The sequence below is a fragment of the Oncorhynchus keta genome, chromosome 10 (genome assembly GCF_023373465.1).
Source record: "Oncorhynchus keta strain PuntledgeMale-10-30-2019 chromosome 10, Oket_V2, whole genome shotgun sequence".
Classification (NCBI taxonomy): Eukaryota; Metazoa; Chordata; class Actinopteri; order Salmoniformes; family Salmonidae; genus Oncorhynchus; species Oncorhynchus keta.
The window spans coordinates 5,039,850-5,056,841 of NC_068430.1; the positions used below are offsets into that span (position 1 = coordinate 5,039,850).

General features: G+C 48.8%; 1 protein-coding gene across 4 annotated transcripts in view; it reads left to right on the forward strand.

Moving 5' to 3' along the window:
- LOC127932034 (poly(rC)-binding protein 2-like) overlaps positions 1-16,992 on the forward strand; it is a 77,690-nt gene that overhangs the window by 40,422 nt on the left and 20,276 nt on the right. For 3 of the 4 annotated variants that reach the window (XM_052526201.1, XM_052526203.1, XM_052526204.1), the window contains 3 exons: positions 7,196-7,237; positions 9,115-9,259; positions 14,743-14,798. In XM_052526201.1, the coding sequence (XP_052382161.1) occupies positions 7,196-7,237; positions 9,115-9,259; positions 14,743-14,798 (243 nt within the window). The remainder of the gene's footprint in view (positions 1-7,195; positions 7,238-9,114; positions 9,260-14,742; positions 14,799-16,992) is intronic. The other variant, XM_052526202.1, reaches the window with a different exon arrangement.

Here is a 16,992-nt window from a genome sequence, read left to right on the forward strand (position 1 = left end):
TAGAACTGACCCTGGATATAGAACTGACCCTGGATATAGAACTGACCCTGGATATAGAACTGACCCTGTTGATAGAACTGACTCTGGATATAGAACTGACCCTGGATATAAAACTGACCCTGGATATAGAACTGACCCTGGATATAGAACTGACTCTGTTGATAGAACTGACCCTGGATATAGAACTGACCCTGTTGATAGAACTGACCCTGGATATAGAACTGACCCTGTTGATAGAACTGACCCTGTTGATAGAACTGACCCTGTTGATAGAACTGACCCTGGATATAGAACTGACCCTGGATATAGAACTGACCCTGTTGATAGAACTGACCCTGTTGATAGAACTGACCCTGTTGATAGAACTGACCCTGTTGATAGAACTGACCCTGGATATAGAACTGACCCTGTTGATAGAACTGACCCTGTTGATAGAACTGACCCTGGATATAGAACTGACCCTGAACTGACCCTGTTGATAGAACTGACCCTATAGAACTGACCCTGTTGATAGAACTGACCCTGGATATAGAACTGACCCTGTTGATAGAACTGACCCTGTTGATAGAACTGACCCTGTTGATAGAACTGACCCTGTTGATAGAACTGACCCTGTTGATAGAACTGACCCTGTTGATAGAACTGACCCTGTTGATAGAACTGACCCTGTTGATAGAACTGACCCTGTTGATAGAACTGACCCTGTTGATAGAACTGACCCTGTTGATAGAACTGACCCTGTTGATAGAACTGACCCTGGATATAGAACTGACCCTGTTGATAGAACTGACCCTGTTGATAGAACTGACCCTGAACTGACCCTGTTGATAGAACTGACCCTGTTTATAGAACTGACCCTGTTGATAGAACTGACCCTGTTGATAGAACTGACCCTGTTGATAGAACTGACCCTGGATATAGAACTGACCCTGTTGATAGAACTGACCCTGGATATAGAACTGACCCTGTTGATAGAACTGACCCTGTTGATAGAACTGACCCTGTTGATAGAACTGACCCTGTTGATAGAACTTGACCCTGTTGATAGAACTGACCCTGTTGATAGAACTGACCCTGTTGATAGCTTCCTCTCTTATTTCTTGTTCTTTATTATTCATAGCTTTATTAGTTATACTATTATAGCTAAACTGTACTAGTTTGATTTGTATTACTGCTCTTCTGGTTAGAGCCTTCAAGCCAAGCATTTCACTGTGCATTTGACAATACAACTTGCTCTTGAACTGAACACGCACACACACACACACACGCACGCACACACACACGCACGCACATGCACGCACGCACGCACGCACAAACACACACACACACACACGCGCACGCTCGCACACACACACACACACACACGCACGCACGCACACACACACACGCACGCACACACACACGCACGCGCACGCACACACACACACACGCACGCACGCACACGCACACACACGCACGCACACACACACGAACACACACACGCACGCACACACACACGCACGCACGCACGCACGCGCACAGACACAGACACGCACGCACGCGCACAGACACAGACACACACGCACACGCACACGCACGCACACGCGCACACACACACACGCACACACACAAACTAGAACCAGGCCAAGTCTCTCTTGTTGTCCCAGAGTATATTAACAACCCCAGTGTCCTCTGTTGACTGCTGCATTATCACTGTGGAGCTAAACAGGGATGGTGTGACAGAGAGTAGACATGGAGAGAGAGAGAGAGAGAGAGAGATAGGGAGAGAGGGGGGGTAGAGAGAGAGAGAGAGAGAGAGAGATAGGGAGAGAGGGGGTAGAGAGAGAGACAGATAGGGAGAGAGGGGGTAGAGAGAGAGAGAGAGATAGGGAGAGAGGGGGTAGAGAGAGAGAGAGAGAGAGAGAGAGATAGGGAGAGAGGGGGTAGAGAGAGAGACAGATAGAGAGAGGGGGGTAGAGAGAGAGACAGATAGGGAGAGAGTGGGGGGGGTAGAGAGAGAGAGAGAGGGAGAGAGGGGGTAGAGAGAGAGACAGATAGAGAGAGGGGGGGGGTAGAGAGAGAGACAGATAGGGAGAGAGTGGGGGTAGAGAGAGAGAGAGAGAGATAGGGAGAGAGGGGGTAGAGAGAGAGACAGATAGAGAATGAGGGGGTGGAGAGAGAGACAGATAGAGAGAGGGGGGTAGAGAGAGAGACAGACAGATAGGGAGAGAGGGGGGTAGAGAGAGAGGGAGAGAGAAGGGGTAGAGAGAGAGACAGATAGAGAGGGGGGTAGAGAGAGAGACAGATAGAGAGAGAGGGGGGGGTAGAGAGAGAGACAGATAGAGAGAGGGGGTAGAGAGAGAGAGAGAGAGAGATAGGAGAGAGGGGGTAGAGAGAGAGACAGATAGGGAGAGAGGGGGTAGAGAGAGTGACAGATAGAGAGAGAGGGGGGTAGAGAGAGAGACAGATAGAGGGGGTAGAGAGAGAGAGACAGATAGGGAGAGAGGGGGTAGAGAGAGAGAGAGATAGGGAGAGAGGGGGGGTAGAGAGAGAGACAGAGAGGGAGAGGGGGGTCGAGAGAGAGACAGATAGGGAGAGAGGGGGGTAGAGAGAGGGGAGAGGGGGGTAGAGAGAGAGAGAGATAGGGAGAGGGGGGTAGAGAGAGAGAGAGAGAGATAGAGAGAGAGGGGGTAGAGAGAGAGACAGATAGGGAGAGAGGGGTGTAGAGAGAGAGACAGATAGGGAGAGGGGGTAGAGAGAGAGAGAGAGAGAGAGAGAGAGAGAGAGAGAGATAGGGGGTAGAGAGAGAGAGAGAGGGGGGCAGAGAGAGAGAGAGAGAGAGAGGAGGGGTAGAGAGAGAGAGACTGATAGAGAGAGAGGGGGGTAGAGAGAGAGAGAGAGGGGGGTAGAGAGAGAGGAGGGGTAGAAAAGAGAGACAGATAGGGAGAGAGGGGGTAGAGAGAGAGACAGAGAGGGAGAGAGGGGGGTAGAGAGAGAGAGAGGGGATAGAGAGAGAGAGACAGATAGGGAGAGAGCCAGAGCGAGACGAGCGAGAGAGATCCTGAGAGGGAGAGAGAAGGGTAGACAACATAGAGGGGTGGGGGGTAGAGAGAGAGATGAGAGAGAGAGACAGAGAGTGGGGGTGGGATGGGGGGGTAGAGACAGTATTATCTACTTCACTAGCTTTGGCAATGTTAACATATGTTTCCCATGCCAATAAAGCCCTTAAATTGAATTGAAAAATTGAGAGAGCCAGAGCGAGAGGGAGGGAGAGAGAGAGGGAGAGAGAGAGATGAGCGAGAGCCAGCGAGAGAGAGAGCCAGTGAGGGAGGGAGAGACTAGAGGGAGAGAGAGAGCCAGCGAGAGAGCCAGAGAGAGGGGGGAGAGAGAGAAAGAGACAGAGACAGAGACAGAGGAGAGAGAGAGAAAGAGACAGAGACAGAGGAGAGAGAGCCAGAGAGAAGGGGGAGAGAGACAGAGAGAGGAGAGCCAGAGAGAAGGGGAGAGACAGAGACAGAGGCAGAGCCAGAGAGAAGGGGAGAGACAGAGACAGAGACAGAGAGAGAGAGCCAGAGAGAAGGGGGAGAGACAGAGACAGAGACAGAGAGAGAGAGCCAGAGAGAAGGGGGAGAGACAGAGACAGAGGCAGAGGAGAGAGCCAGAGAGAAGGGGAGAGACAGAGGCAGAGGAGAGAGCCAGAGAGAAGGGGGAGAGACAGAGGCAGAGAGAGGAGAGAGAGCCAGAGAGAAGGGGAGAGAGACAGAGACAGAGGCAGAGGAGAGAGCCAGAGAGAAGGGGAGAGAGAGAGAGAGAGAGAGAGACAGAGAGAAGGGGGAGAGAGAGAGAGACAGAGGAGAGAGACAGAGGAGAGAGACAGAGAGAGTGAGACAGAGAGAAGGGAGAGAGAGATAGACAGAGAGAAATGAGAGATAGAGAGACAGAGATAGAGAGACAGAGACAGAGGAGAGGGAGACAGAGAGAAGGTGGGGAGAGAAAGAGAAAGAGAAAGAGAAAGAGACAGAGGATAGATTATTATTTTGGAACTTCTGTGAGTGTAATGTTTACTGTTCATTTTTATAGTTTATTTCACTTTGGTATATTATCTACCTCACTTGTTTTGGCAGCGTTAACACGTGTTTCCAATAAAGTCCCTTGAAGACACTGCGGTAGTCTTGTAAGTGATCACTGGTTGAAACCCAAAGCTACTACTTCTGTCACCCAGCCAGCCAAGAGTGTGTGTGGGGTGTCAATGATAACGTATCGCCAGTTCCTCTGCTCAGGCCCAGCCATTATCACTGACCTCAACCCAGAGTCTCTCAAAGTGTTCACAGTCAGCCCACTGTCACCCCTGTCAGATCACAGCAAAATCATACTCTACTTGACCAGAGCTTTGCTCAATCATGAGCCATCGAAGCCAAAGGATCTGAATAATATTAAGAAATGCTATAGATGGAAGGAAAGTAGTGTGGAAACCTACCAGAAAACAATTCGGCAACAACAAATGCAATCCCTTTAAGACAACTTCCTGGATAATAGTGAACTTGGCAGTAGAACATCTAAACAATATCTCTGAGCTTCACTATCAAATATAAAAATGTCAAACAGAAAACCGAAGAAAATTAACAACAATGGCAAATGGTTTGATGAAGAATGCCCCCAAAAGAAAAAAAAAAGATTACGAAAGAAATTGAGAAACGTATCAAACCAAAAAGGGGGAGGGGAGAGGGGGAAGGTTGGGGTAACAGTGTTAAGTGGTTATGGTAGGGAAGAGGGGGAAGGTTGGGGTAACAGTGTTAAGTGGTTATGGTAAGGGAGAGGGGGAAGGTTGGGGTAACAGTGTTAAGTGGTTATGGTAGGGGAGAGGGGGAAGGTTGGGGTAACAGTGTTAAGTGGTTATGGTAAGGGAGAGGGGGAAGGTTGGGGTAACAGTGTTAAGTGGTTATGGTAGGGAGAGGGGGAAGGTTGGGGTAACAGTGTTAAGTGGTTATGGTAGGGGAGAGGGGGAAGGTTGGGGTAACAGTGTTAAGTGGTTATGGTAGGGGAGAGGGGGAAGGTTGGGGTAACAGTGTTAAGTGGTTATGGTAGGGGAGAGGGGGAAGGTTGGGGTAACAGTGTTAAGTGGTTATGGTAGGGGAGAGGGGGAAGGTTGGGGTAACAGTGTTAAGTGGTTATGGTAGGGAGAGGGGGAAGGTTGGGGTAACAGTGTTAAGTGGTTATGGTAGGGGAGAGGGGGAAGGTTGGGGTAACAGTGTTAAGTGGTTATGGTAGGGAGAGGGGAAGGTTGGGGTAACAGTGTTAAGTGGTTATGGTAGGGAGAGGGGGAAGGTTGGGGTAACAGTGTTAAGTGGTTATGGTAGGGAGAGGGGGAAGGTTGGGGTAACAGTGTTAAGTGGTTATGGTAGGGGAGAGGGGGAAGGTTGGGGTAACAGTGTTAAGTGGTTATGGTAGGGAGAGGGGAAGGTTGGGGTAACAGTGTTAAGTGGTTATGGTAGGGAGAGGGGGAAGGTTGGGGTAACAGTGTTAAGTGGTTATGGTAGGGAGAGGGGGAAGGTTGGGGTAACAGTGTTAAGTGGTTATGGTAGGGGAGGGGGAAGGTTGGGGTAACAGTGTTAAGTGGTTATGGTAGGGAGAGGGGGAAGGTTGGGGTAACAGTGTTAAGTGGTTATGGTAGGGGAGAGGGGGAAGGTTGGGGTAACAGTGTTAAGTGGTTATGGTAGGGGAGAGGGGAAGGTTGGGGTAACAGTGTTAAGTGGTTATGGTAGGGAGAGGGGGAAGGTTGGGGTAACAGTGTTAAGTGGTTATGGTAGGGAGAGGGGAAGGTTGGGGTAACAGTGTTAAGTGGTTATGGTAGGGAAGAGGGGAAGGTTGGGGTAACAGTGTTAAGTGGTTATGGTAGGGGAGAGGGGAAGGTTGGGGTAACAGTGTTAAGTGGTTATGGTAGGGAGAGGGGAAGGTTGGGGTAACAGTGTTAAGTGGTTATGGTAGGGGAGAGGGGGAAGGTTGGGGTAACAGAGTTAGGTGGTTGTGGTAGGGAGAGGGGGAAGGTGGGGGTAACAGTGTTAAGTGGTTATGGTAGGGAGAGGGGGGAAGGTTGGGGTAACAGTGTTAAGTGGTTATGGTAGGGAAGAGGGGGAAGGTTGGGGTAACAGTGTTAAGTGGTTATGGTAGGGAAGAGGGGAAGGTTGGGGTAACAGTGTTAAGTGGTTATGGTAGGGGAGAGGGGGAAGGTTGGGGTAACAGTGTTAAGTGGTTATGGTAGGGGAGAGGGGGAAGGTTGGGGTAACAGTGTTAAGTGGTTATGGTAGGGAAGAGGGGGAAGGTTGGGGTAACAGTGTTAAGTGGATAACCACTGTGACAGTGTCATAAAGTGTATTTCTCTAATGACAGGTTATAATCGTGTCATAAGGTGTTATTACCATATAATGACAGGTTATAATCGTAAGTCGCTCTGGATAAGAGCGTCTGCTAAATGACTTAAATGTAAATGTAAATGTAAATATAATGGCATGACCATCCTTACTTCCTGGTACATAAAACCACTTCCTCCTATTAGCGTGAACAGCAGACCGCTGCATCAACTCTACGTTCCTGCATTGGGTGTGATCTCTACGGTCAGACCTTCTAGGGTTTCTGCCGCAAAAGTGGTTCAAATCCTGATATAAGTCTTTAGGAGGCTGGTGAGAACAACGAACACGGACACGCGGACACGCGGACACACACACACACACATACACGCACGCACGCACGCACGCACGCACGCACACACACATACACACACACACACACACACACGCACGTACACACACACACACACCCACACCACACACACACACACCCACACACACACACACACACACACACACACCACACACCCACACCACACACACATACACCACACACACACACACCACCCACACACACACACACACACACACACACACACACACACACACACACGCCCGTTCTCTCTCCCTCAGCAGCATGTCATTGAACCGTTGTCTTTGATGCTGATAGTTGGATTATAATAATTATATATATATTATTATAAGTGTTATTTCTAAACCTCTCTGAGAGGCTACCAACGTCTCCCCTCTTGAAAAAATAGATTCTATTTTTTTAACTCAATGGCACTACATCTGGCGAAGAAAACCATAATGGCGACAGTGGAAGTTGATTTTATTTTAACTGAAACATTTTTTGTTCTTCCTCCTTTCAGATGTACGCTGTACAGAACCAATATGGCATTCCACATTCAGAGGTATGTACTGTAATCACGCTGCGAAATATGCTGAAATTAGGAAATTAACTCTAAAAGGTTTTCCTAGTCAAGGTTCATTCTGAACTCTAAAAGGTTTTCCTAGTCAAGGTTCATTCTGAACTCTAAAAGGTTTTCTCTTAGTCAAGGTTCATTCTGAACTCTAAAAGGTTTTCCTAGTCAAGGTTCATTCTGAACTCTAAAAGGTTTTCATAGTCAAGGTTCATTCTGAACTCTAAAAGGTTTTCCTAGTCAAGATTCATTCTGAACTCTAAAAGGTTTTCCTAGTCAAGATTCATTCTGAACTCTAAAAGGTTTTCCTAGTCAAGGTTCATTCTGAACTCTAAAAGGTTTTCCTAGTCAAGGTTCATTCTGAACTCTAAAAGGTTTTCATTGTCAAGGTTCATTCTGAACTCTAAAAGGTTTTCCTAGTCAAGGTTCATTCTGAACTCTAAAAGGTTTTCCTAGTCAAGGTTCATTCTGAACTCTAAAAGGTTTTCCTAGTCAAGGTTCATTCTGAACTCTAAAAGGTTTTCCTAGTCAAGATTCATTCTGAACTCTAAAAGGTTTTCCTAGTCAAGATTCATTCTGAACTCTAAAAGGTTTTCCTAGTCAAGGTTCATTCTGAACTCTAAAAGGTTTTCCTAGTCAAGGTTCATTCTGAACTCTAAAAGGTTTTCCTAGTCAAGGTTCATTCTGAACTCTAAAAGGTTTTCCTAGTCAAGATCCATTCTGAACTCTAAAAGGTTTTCCTAGTCGAGATTCATTCTGAACTCTAAAAGGTTTTCCTAGTCAAGGTTCATTCTGAACTCTAAAAGGTTTTCCTAGTCAAGGTTCATTCTGAACTCTAAAAGGTTTTCCTAGTCAAGGTTCATTCTGAACTCTAAAAGGTTTTCCTAGTCAAGGTTCATTCTGAACTCTAAAAGGTTTTCCTAGTCAAGATTCATTCTGAACTCTAAAAGGTTTTCCTAGTCAAGGTTCATTCTGAACTCTAAAAGGTTTTCCTAGTCAAGGTTAATTCTGAACTCTAAAAGGTTTTCCTAGTCAAGGTTCATTCTGAACTCTAAAAGGTTTTCCTAGTCAAGGTTAATTCTGAACTCTAAAAGGTTTTCCTAGTCAAGGTTCATTCTGAACTCTAAAAGGTTTTCTCTTAGTCAAGATTCATTCTGAACTCTAAAAGGTTTTTCTAGTCAAGATTCATTCTGAACTCTAAAAAGTTTTCCTAGTCAAGGTTCATTCTGAACTCTAAAAGGTTTTCCTAGTCAAGGTTAATTCTGAACTCTAAAAGGTTTTCCTAGTCAAGGTACATTCTGAACTCTAAAAGGTTTTCTCTTAGTCAAGGTTCATTCTGAACTCTAATAGGTTTTCCTAGTCAAGGTTCATTCTGAACTCTAAAAGGTTTTCCTAGTCAAGGTTCATTCTGAACTCTAAAAGGTTTTCCTAGTCAAGATTCATTCTGAACTCTAAAAGGTTTTCCTAGTCAAGATTCATTCTGAACTCTAAAAGGTTTTCCTAGTCAAGGTTCATTCTGAACTCTAAAAGGTTTTCCTAGTCAAGGTTCATTCTGAACTCTAAAAGGTTTTCCTAGTCAAGGTTAATTCTGAACTCTAAAAGGTTTTCCTAGTCAAGGTTCATTCTGAACTCTAAAAGGTTTTCCTAGTCAAGGTTCATTCTGAACTCTAAAAGGTTTGTCTCTCGCTCTGCCCCCCCGCCCATCTGTCTGTCTGTCTGTCTGTCTGTCTGTCTGTCTGTCTGTCTGTCTGTCTGTCTGTCTGTCTGACTGTCTGTCTGACTGTCTGACTGTAAAACCTACCCCATCTTACCTCTTGTCTCTCTCTCCACCCGCCCGCCTGTCTGTCTCCCTCCTGTCTGTGATTCAGTTGGCCAAGCTTCACCAGTTGTCGATGCAACAGCAAGGCCTGGCCGCCCAGATGAGCCAGCAGCAAGGCCTGGCCGCCCAGATGAGCCAGCAGCAAGGCCTGGCCGCCCAGATGAGCCAGCATCAAGCCAACTCTGTCATGCCTGGTACGTAGGGGGAGGGGGGGGGCTATCCTTGCTCTTCGTCAGATCATCTCCATTCAGACATGCCTCATCATAATATACAAATGTACTGACGATTCATGAACGTGTGAATCAGTCAGTCAGCACTGTGGAGGCACAACAAAGATCTATTGAAAAGAATAGTTATGTAGTCTGCTGGCTCAACAGAAGGCTAAAGCAGTAGCTTGTTGTGTAGTCTGCTGGCTCAACAGAAGGCTAAAGCAGTAGCTTGTTGTGTAGTCTGCTGGCTCAACAGAAGGCTAAACCAGTAGCTTGTTGTGTAGTCTGCTGGCTCAACAGAAGGCTAAAGCAGTAGCTTGTTGTGTAGTCTGCTGGCTCAACAGAAGGCTAAACCAGTAGCTTGTTGTGTAGTCTGCTGGCTCAACAGAAGGCTAAAGCAGTAGCTTGTTGTGTAGTCTGCTGGCTCAACAGAAGGCTAAAGCAGTAGCTTGTTGTGTAGTCTGCTGGCTCAACAGAAGGCTAAAGCAGTAGCTTGTTGTGTAGTCTGCTGGCTCAACAGAAGGCTAAAGCAGTAGCTTGTTGTGTAGTCTGCTGGCTCAACAGAAGGCTAAACCAGTAGCTTGTTGTGTAGTCTGCTGGCTCAACAGAAGGCTACAGTAGCTTGTTGTGTAGTCTGCTGGCTCAACAGAAGGCTAAAGCAGTAGCTTGTTGTGTAGTCTGCTGGCTCAACAGAAGGCTAAACCAGTAGCTTGTTGTGTAGTCTGCTGGCTCAACAGAAGTCTACAGTAGCTTGTTGTGTAGTCTGCTGGCTCAACAGAAGGCTACAGTAGCTTGTTGTGTAGTCTGCTGGCTCAACAGAAGGCTAAAGCAGTAGCTTGTTGTGTAGTCTGCTGGCTCAACAGAAGGCTAAAGCAGTAGCTTGTTGTGTAGTCTGCTGGCTCAACAGAAGGCTAAACTAGTAGCTTGTTGTGTAGTCTGCTGGCTCAACAGAAGGCTAAACCAGTAGCTTGTTGTGTAGTCTGCTGGCTCAACAGAAGGCTAAACCAGTAGCTTGTTGTGTAGTCTGCTGGCTCAACAGAAGGCTAAACCAGTATCTTGTTGTGTAGTCTGCTGGCTCAACAGAAGGCTAAAACAGTATCTTGTTGTGTAGTCTGCTGGCTCAACAGAAGGCTAAACCAGTATCTTGTTGTGTATTCTGCTGGCTCAACAGAAGGCTACAGTAACTTGTTGTGTAGTCTGCTGGCTCAACAGAAGGCTAAACCAGTATCTTGTTGTGTAGTCTGCTGGCTCAACAGAAGGCTACAGTAGCTTGTTGTGTAGTCTGCTGGCTCAACAGAAGGCTAAACCAGTAGCTTGTTGGGAAGTCTGCTGACTCAACAGAAGGCTACAGTAGTTTGTTGTGTAGTCTGCTGGCTCAACAGAAGGCTACAGTAGCTTGTGGTGTAGTTTGCTGGCTCAACAGAAGGCTAAACCAGTAGCTTGTTGTGTAGTCTGCTGGCTCAACAGAAGGCTAAACCAGTAGCTTGTTGTGTAGTCTGCTGGCTCAACAGAAGGCTACAGTAGCTTGTTGTGTAGTCTGCTGTCTCAACAGAAGGCTAAACCAGTAGCTTGTTGTGTAGTCTGCTGGCTCAATAGAAGGCTAAAGCAATAGCTTGTTGTGTAGTCTGCTGACTCAACAGAAGGCTAAACCAGTAGCTTGTTGGAAGTCTGCTGACTCAACAGAAGGCTACAGTAGTTTGTTGTGTAGTCTGCTGGCTCAACAGAAGGCTAAACCCGTAGCTTGTTGTGTAATCTGCTTTCTCAACAGAAGGCTACAGTATCTTCTTGTGTAGTCTGCTGGCTCAACAGAAGGCTAAACCAGTAGCTTGTTGTGTAGTCTGCTGTCTCAACAGAAGGATAAACCAGTATCTTGTTGTGTAGTCTGCTGTCTCAACAGAAGGATAAACCAGTATCTTGCTGTGTAGTCTGCTGTCTCAACAGAAGGATAAACCAGTAGCTTGTTGTGTAGTCTGCTGTCTCAACAGAAGGATAAACCAGTAGCTTGTTGTGTAGTCTGCTGTCTCAACAGAAGGATAAACCAGTAGCTTGTTATGTAGTCTGCTGGCTCAACAGAAGGCTAAAGTAGCTTGTTGTGTAGTCTGCTGTCTCAACAGAAGGATAAACCAGTAGCTTGTTGTGTAGTCTGCTGGCTCAACAGAAGGCTACAGTAGCTTGTTGTGTAGTCTGCTGGCTCAACAGAAGGCTACAGTAGCTTGTTGTGTAGTCTGCTAACTCAACAGAATGCTAAACCAGTAGCTTGTTATGTAGTCTGCTGGCTCAACAGAATTCTAAACCAGTAGCTTGTTGTGTAGTCTGCTGACTCTACAGAAGGCTACAGTAGCTTGTTGTGTAGTCTGCTGACTCAACAGAAGGCTAAACCAGTAGCTTGTTGTGTAGTCTGCTGGCTCAACAGAAGGCTACAGTAGCTTGTTGTGTAGTCTGCTGGCTCAACAGAAGGCTACAGTAGCTTGTTGTGCAGTCTGCTGGCTCAACAGAAGGCTACACAGATGAATACTTCAGTGTAGAAAGAGTACCTAAATGACGTTTTTGTTTATACGCTTTAAATTCATAATGGGGTTTATTTACGTGCTTTAAATGTTTCACAAGCTTTCAAATGCATAACAGGAACACAATGATAGCTTATTCCGTCTGCTGATGAAGCAGGGTTAGAGAGAAAAGGAGAGAGGAGAGGGGAGATGCAGAGGAAATAATCACGAGAGGAGACGTGATGAGAGGAAAGGAGGGGAGATGGAGAGATACAGAGAAGAGAGAGAAGAGGAGAGGAGGGAGAGGGAGATGGAGAGATACAGAGAAGAGAGAGAAGAGGAGAGGAGGGAGAGGGAGATGGAGAGATACAGAGAAGAGAGAGAAGAGGAGAGGAGGGAGAGGGAGATGGAAAGATACAGAGAAGAGAGAGAAGAGGAGAGGAGGGAGAGGGAGATGGAGAGATACAGAGAAGAGAGAGAAGAGGAGATGAGAGGAGGGAGATGGAGAGATACAGAGAAGAGAGAGAAGAGGAGAGGAGGGAGAGGGAGATGGAAAGATACAGAGAAGAGAGAGAAGAGGAGAGGAGGGAGAGGGAGATGGAGAGATACAGAGAAGAGAGAGAAGAGGAGAGGAGGGAGAGGGAGATGGAGAGATACAGAGAAGAGAGAGAAGAAAGAGGAGAGGAGGCAGAGGGGGATGGAGAGATACAGAGAAGAGAGAGATGGAGAGGAGAGGAAGCGGGAGAGAAAGAAAGAGGAGAGGAGAGAGAGATGGAGAGGAGAGAAAGAAAGAGAGGAGAGAGTATTCTCACTGTGTTATGGATGGGGGGGTTATATTAAGTTGTAGATCAAAATTTCACCAGTCATGACAATGTTATAGTCTATTAAGAAACACTGTTTAGAAAGCTACGCTCTACATCCCGTCCTTGCTGATTTGAGAGAGTAGAAACAGAAGAGTAGAGACAGGAGAGAAGAGACTGGAGAGTAGAGAGAGTAGAGACAGGAGAGTAGAGATCGGAGAGTAGAGACAGAACAGTAGAGACTGGAGAGTAGAGACAGGAGAGTAGCGACAGGAGAGTAGAGACAGGTGAGTAGAGACAGGACAGTAGAGACAGGAGAGTAGAGACAGGAGAGACGGTAGAGACAGGAGAGTAGAGACAGGTGAAAGATAGAGACAGGACAGTAGAGACAGGAGAGTAGAGAGAGTAGAGTAGAGACCGGAGAGTAAAGACGGGAGAGTAGAGACAGGAGACTAGAAACAGGAGAGACGGTAGAGACAGGAGAGTAGAGAGAGTAGAGTAGAGACCGGAAAGTAAAGACAGAAGAGTAGAGACAGGAGAGTAGAGAGAGTAGAGTAGAGACAGGAGAGTAGAGACTGGAGAGTAGAGACAGGAGAGTAGAGACAGGAGAGACTGGAGAGTAGAGACAGGAGAGTAGAGACAGGAGAGTAGAGACAGGAGAGTAGAGGTCGGAGAGTAGAGACAGGACAGTAGAGACAGGAGAGTAGAGACAGGACAGTAGAGACAGGAGAGTAGAGACAGGAGAGTAGAGACAGGAGAGACGGTAGAGACAGGAGAGTAAAGACAGGAGAGTAGAGACAGGAGAGTAGAGACAGGAGAGTAGAGATCGGAGAGTAGAGACAGGACAGTAGAGACTGGAGAGTAGAGACAGGAGAGTAGAGACAGGAGAGACGGTAGAGACAGGAGAGTAAAGACAGGAGAGTAGAGACAGGAGAGACGGTAGAGACAGGAGAGTAGAGATCGGAGAGTAGAGACAGGACAGTAGAGACTGGAGAGTAGAGACAGGAGAGTAGCGACAGGACAGTAGAGACAGGAGAGTAGAGACAGGAGAGTAGAGAGAGTAGAGTAGAGACAGGAGAGTAGAGACAGGAGAGACGGTAGAGACAGGAGAGTAGAGAGAGTAGAGTAAAGATAGGAGAGTAGAGACAGGAGAGTAGAGACAGGAGAGTAGAGAGAGTAGAGTAGAGACCGGAGAGTAAAGACATGAGAGTAGAGACAGGAGACTAGAGACAGGAGAGACGGTAGAGACAGGAGAGTAGAGAGAGTAGAGTAGAGACCGGAGAGTAAAGACAGGAGAGTAGAGACAGGAGACTAGAGACAGGAGAGACGGTAGAGACAGGAGAGTAGAGAGAGTAGAGTAGAGACCGGAGAGTAAAGACAGGAGAGTAGAGACAGGAGAGTAGAGAGAGTAGAGTAGAGACCGGACAGTAAAGACAGGAGAGTAGAGATGGAGACTAGAGACAGGAGAAACAGTAGAGACAGGAGAGTAGAGAGAGTAGAGTAGAGACAGGACAGTAGAGACAGGACAGTAGAGACAGGAGAGTAAAGACAGGAGAGTAAAGACTGGAGAGTAGAGACAGGAGAGTAGAGACAGTAGAGTAGAGACAGGACAGTAGAGACAGGAGAGTAGAGACAGGAGAGTAGAGACAGTAGAGTAGAGACAGGAGAGTAGAGACAGGAGAGTAGAGACTGTAGAGTAGAGACAGTAGAGTAGAGACAGTAGAGTAGAGACAGGACAGTAGGATGAACGTCAGGTGATGGTGTCCTTCAGAGAGGTGATGATATCCTTCAGAGAGGTGATGGTGTCCTTCAGAGAGGTGATGGTGTCCTTCAGAGAGGTGATGGTGTCCTTCAGAGAGGTGATGGTGTCCTTCAGAGAGGTGATGGTGTCCTTCAGAGAGGTGATGGTGTCCTTCAGAGAGGTGATGGTGTCCTTCAGAGAGGTGATGGTGTCCTTCAGAGAGGTGATGGTGTCCTTCAGAGAGGTGATGGTGTCCTTCAGAGAGGTGATGGTGTCATTCAGAGTGGTGATGGTGTCCTTCAGAGAGGTGATGGTGTCCTTCAGAGCCCCCTGGTTCGCGCCCGTGTAATGGGCGAGGGGACGGTTTAAAGTTATACTGTTACACATCATGTTTTACTGTGTGATTCCCCAAGGGTTTAGTTTACCTCTCTTTTCTCCCAGCAGGAATGGAATCCAATTCCCAGACCACATCTCAGGAACTGCTCATTCCTAATGACGTAAGTACAGCTAGCAATACTTTGTCTGCTATGTGTGAGATATTGCCACATAACAATCCTGAACAATATTATTCAGTCAGACACCCATCTACTACTCATTCCAGAGCTGTCCTCTGTTCTCTGATTCTTTACAATGTTTCCTCTAAACCCAACGGGCAAAACATGGGTCTTGGAGTGTTGAAATGACTTCGTAACGATGTCACCTCTCTCTGTCTCTCTCTTGCCCTCCCTCCCTCCTTCTTTCATGTCTCTCTGTCCAAATGTCTGTTCTATGAGTTAGAACTACATCCACTCATGTTGTTTGTCATATTGAAAGGCTCTGGGCTGTCAAAACAGAACAGTAAATAAAGCAACCAAAGGGCTTTCAACTGAGCCCTCTTTCCACACAAAGTACAGCTCACCCCAGCTCAGGACAGCCTTCCCCTGTTCACCCCAGCCCAGGACAGCCTTCCCCTGTTCACCCCAGTCCAGGACAGCCTTCCCCTGTTCACCCCAGCCCAGGACAGCCTTCCCCTGTTCACCCCAGCCCAGGACAGCCTTCCCCTGTTCAGCCCAGCCCAGGACAGCCTTCCCCTGTTCACCCCAGCCCAGGACAGCCTTCCCCTGTTCAGCCCAGCCCAGGACAGCCTTCCCCTGTTCAGCCCAGCCCAGGACAGCCTTCCCCTGTTCACCCCAGCCCAGGACAGCCTTCCCCTGTTCACCCCAGCCCAGGACAGCCTTCCCCTGTTCACCCCAGCCCAGGACAGCCTTCCCCTGTTCACCCCAGCCCAGGACAGCCTTCCCCTGTTCACCCCAGCCCAGGACAGCCTTCCCCTGTTCACCCCAGCCCAGGACAGCCTTCCCCTGTTCACCCCAGCCCAGGACAGCCTTCCCCTGTTCAGCCCAGCCCAGGACAGCCATCCCCTGTTCAGCCCCCCAGCCCAGGACAGCCTTCCCCTGTTCAGCCCAGCCCAGGACAGCCTTCCCTGTTCACCCCAGCCCAGGACAGCCTTCCCCTGTTCAGCCCAGCCCAGGACAGCCTTCCCCTGTTCAGCCCAGCCCAGGACAGCCTTCCCCTGTTCAGCCCAGCCCAGGACAGCCTTCCCCTGTTCACCCCAGCCCAGGACAGCCTTCCCCTGTTCAGCCCAGCCCAGGACAGCCTTCCCCTGTTCACCCCAGCCCAGGACAGCCTTCCCCTGTTCAGCCCAGCCCAGGACAGCCTTCCCCTGTTCACCCCAGCCCAGGACAGCCTTCCCCTGTTCAGCCCAGCCCAGGACAGCCTTCCCCTGTTCAGCCCAGCCCAGGACAGCCTTCCCCTGTTCAGCCCAGCCCAGGACAGCCTTCCCCTGTTCACCCCAGCCCAGGACAGCCTTCCCCTGTTCAGCCCAGCCCAGGACAGCCCTCCCCTGCTCAGCCCAGCTCAGGACAGCCATCCCCTGTTCACCCCAGCCCAGGACAGCCTTCCCTGTTCAGCCCAGCCCAGGACAGCCTTCCCTGTTCACCCCAGCCCAGGACAGCCTTCCCCTGTTCCCAGGACAGCCCAGCCCAGCTCAGGACAGCCCCTTCCCCCTGTTCACCCCACAGCCCCCAGGCCCTTTCCTAGCCCCTCCCCAGCCCCCTCCTCCAACCGTCAGCCCAGCCCAGGACCTGCCCATCCCCAGCCCCCCCCAGCCCAGGACAGCATGGTCCACTGTTCCCCAGCCCAGCCCCAGCCCCTCCCCAGCCCAACTCAGCCCAGCTCCCCAGGACAGCCTGGGGATCCCCTGTTCACCCCAGCCCAACTCAGCATGGCCAAGCCCCTCCCCAGCCCCTCCCCCAGCCCCTCCCCAGCCCAACTCAGCATGGCCCAGCATAGACAGTGTAGACTCTAGAGGTGGGGGAAGTAGCAGGACATAGTGCGGGGGAGGGGGGACACACATACTTTAGACATGAGACAGAGCCAGAGCATGGGGCTTCCCAAACAAATTCCACCAGCCACTGATATCACCACCCAACACTCCTGGAGAAGTGCCCTGATATGCTGGCCTTTGTTATTTCTGTCCCTAGATGTCAGAAGGAAGGACTGCATGGTTCTGAAGTTTACCCTAGTCATCCATTCTACATAGCTGCCAGGGCAGGGAGGATGAGGATGAACGTCAGGGCAGGGTGGATGAGGATGAACATCAGGACAGGGAGGATGAGGATGAACGTCAGGACAGGATGAACGTCAGGGCAG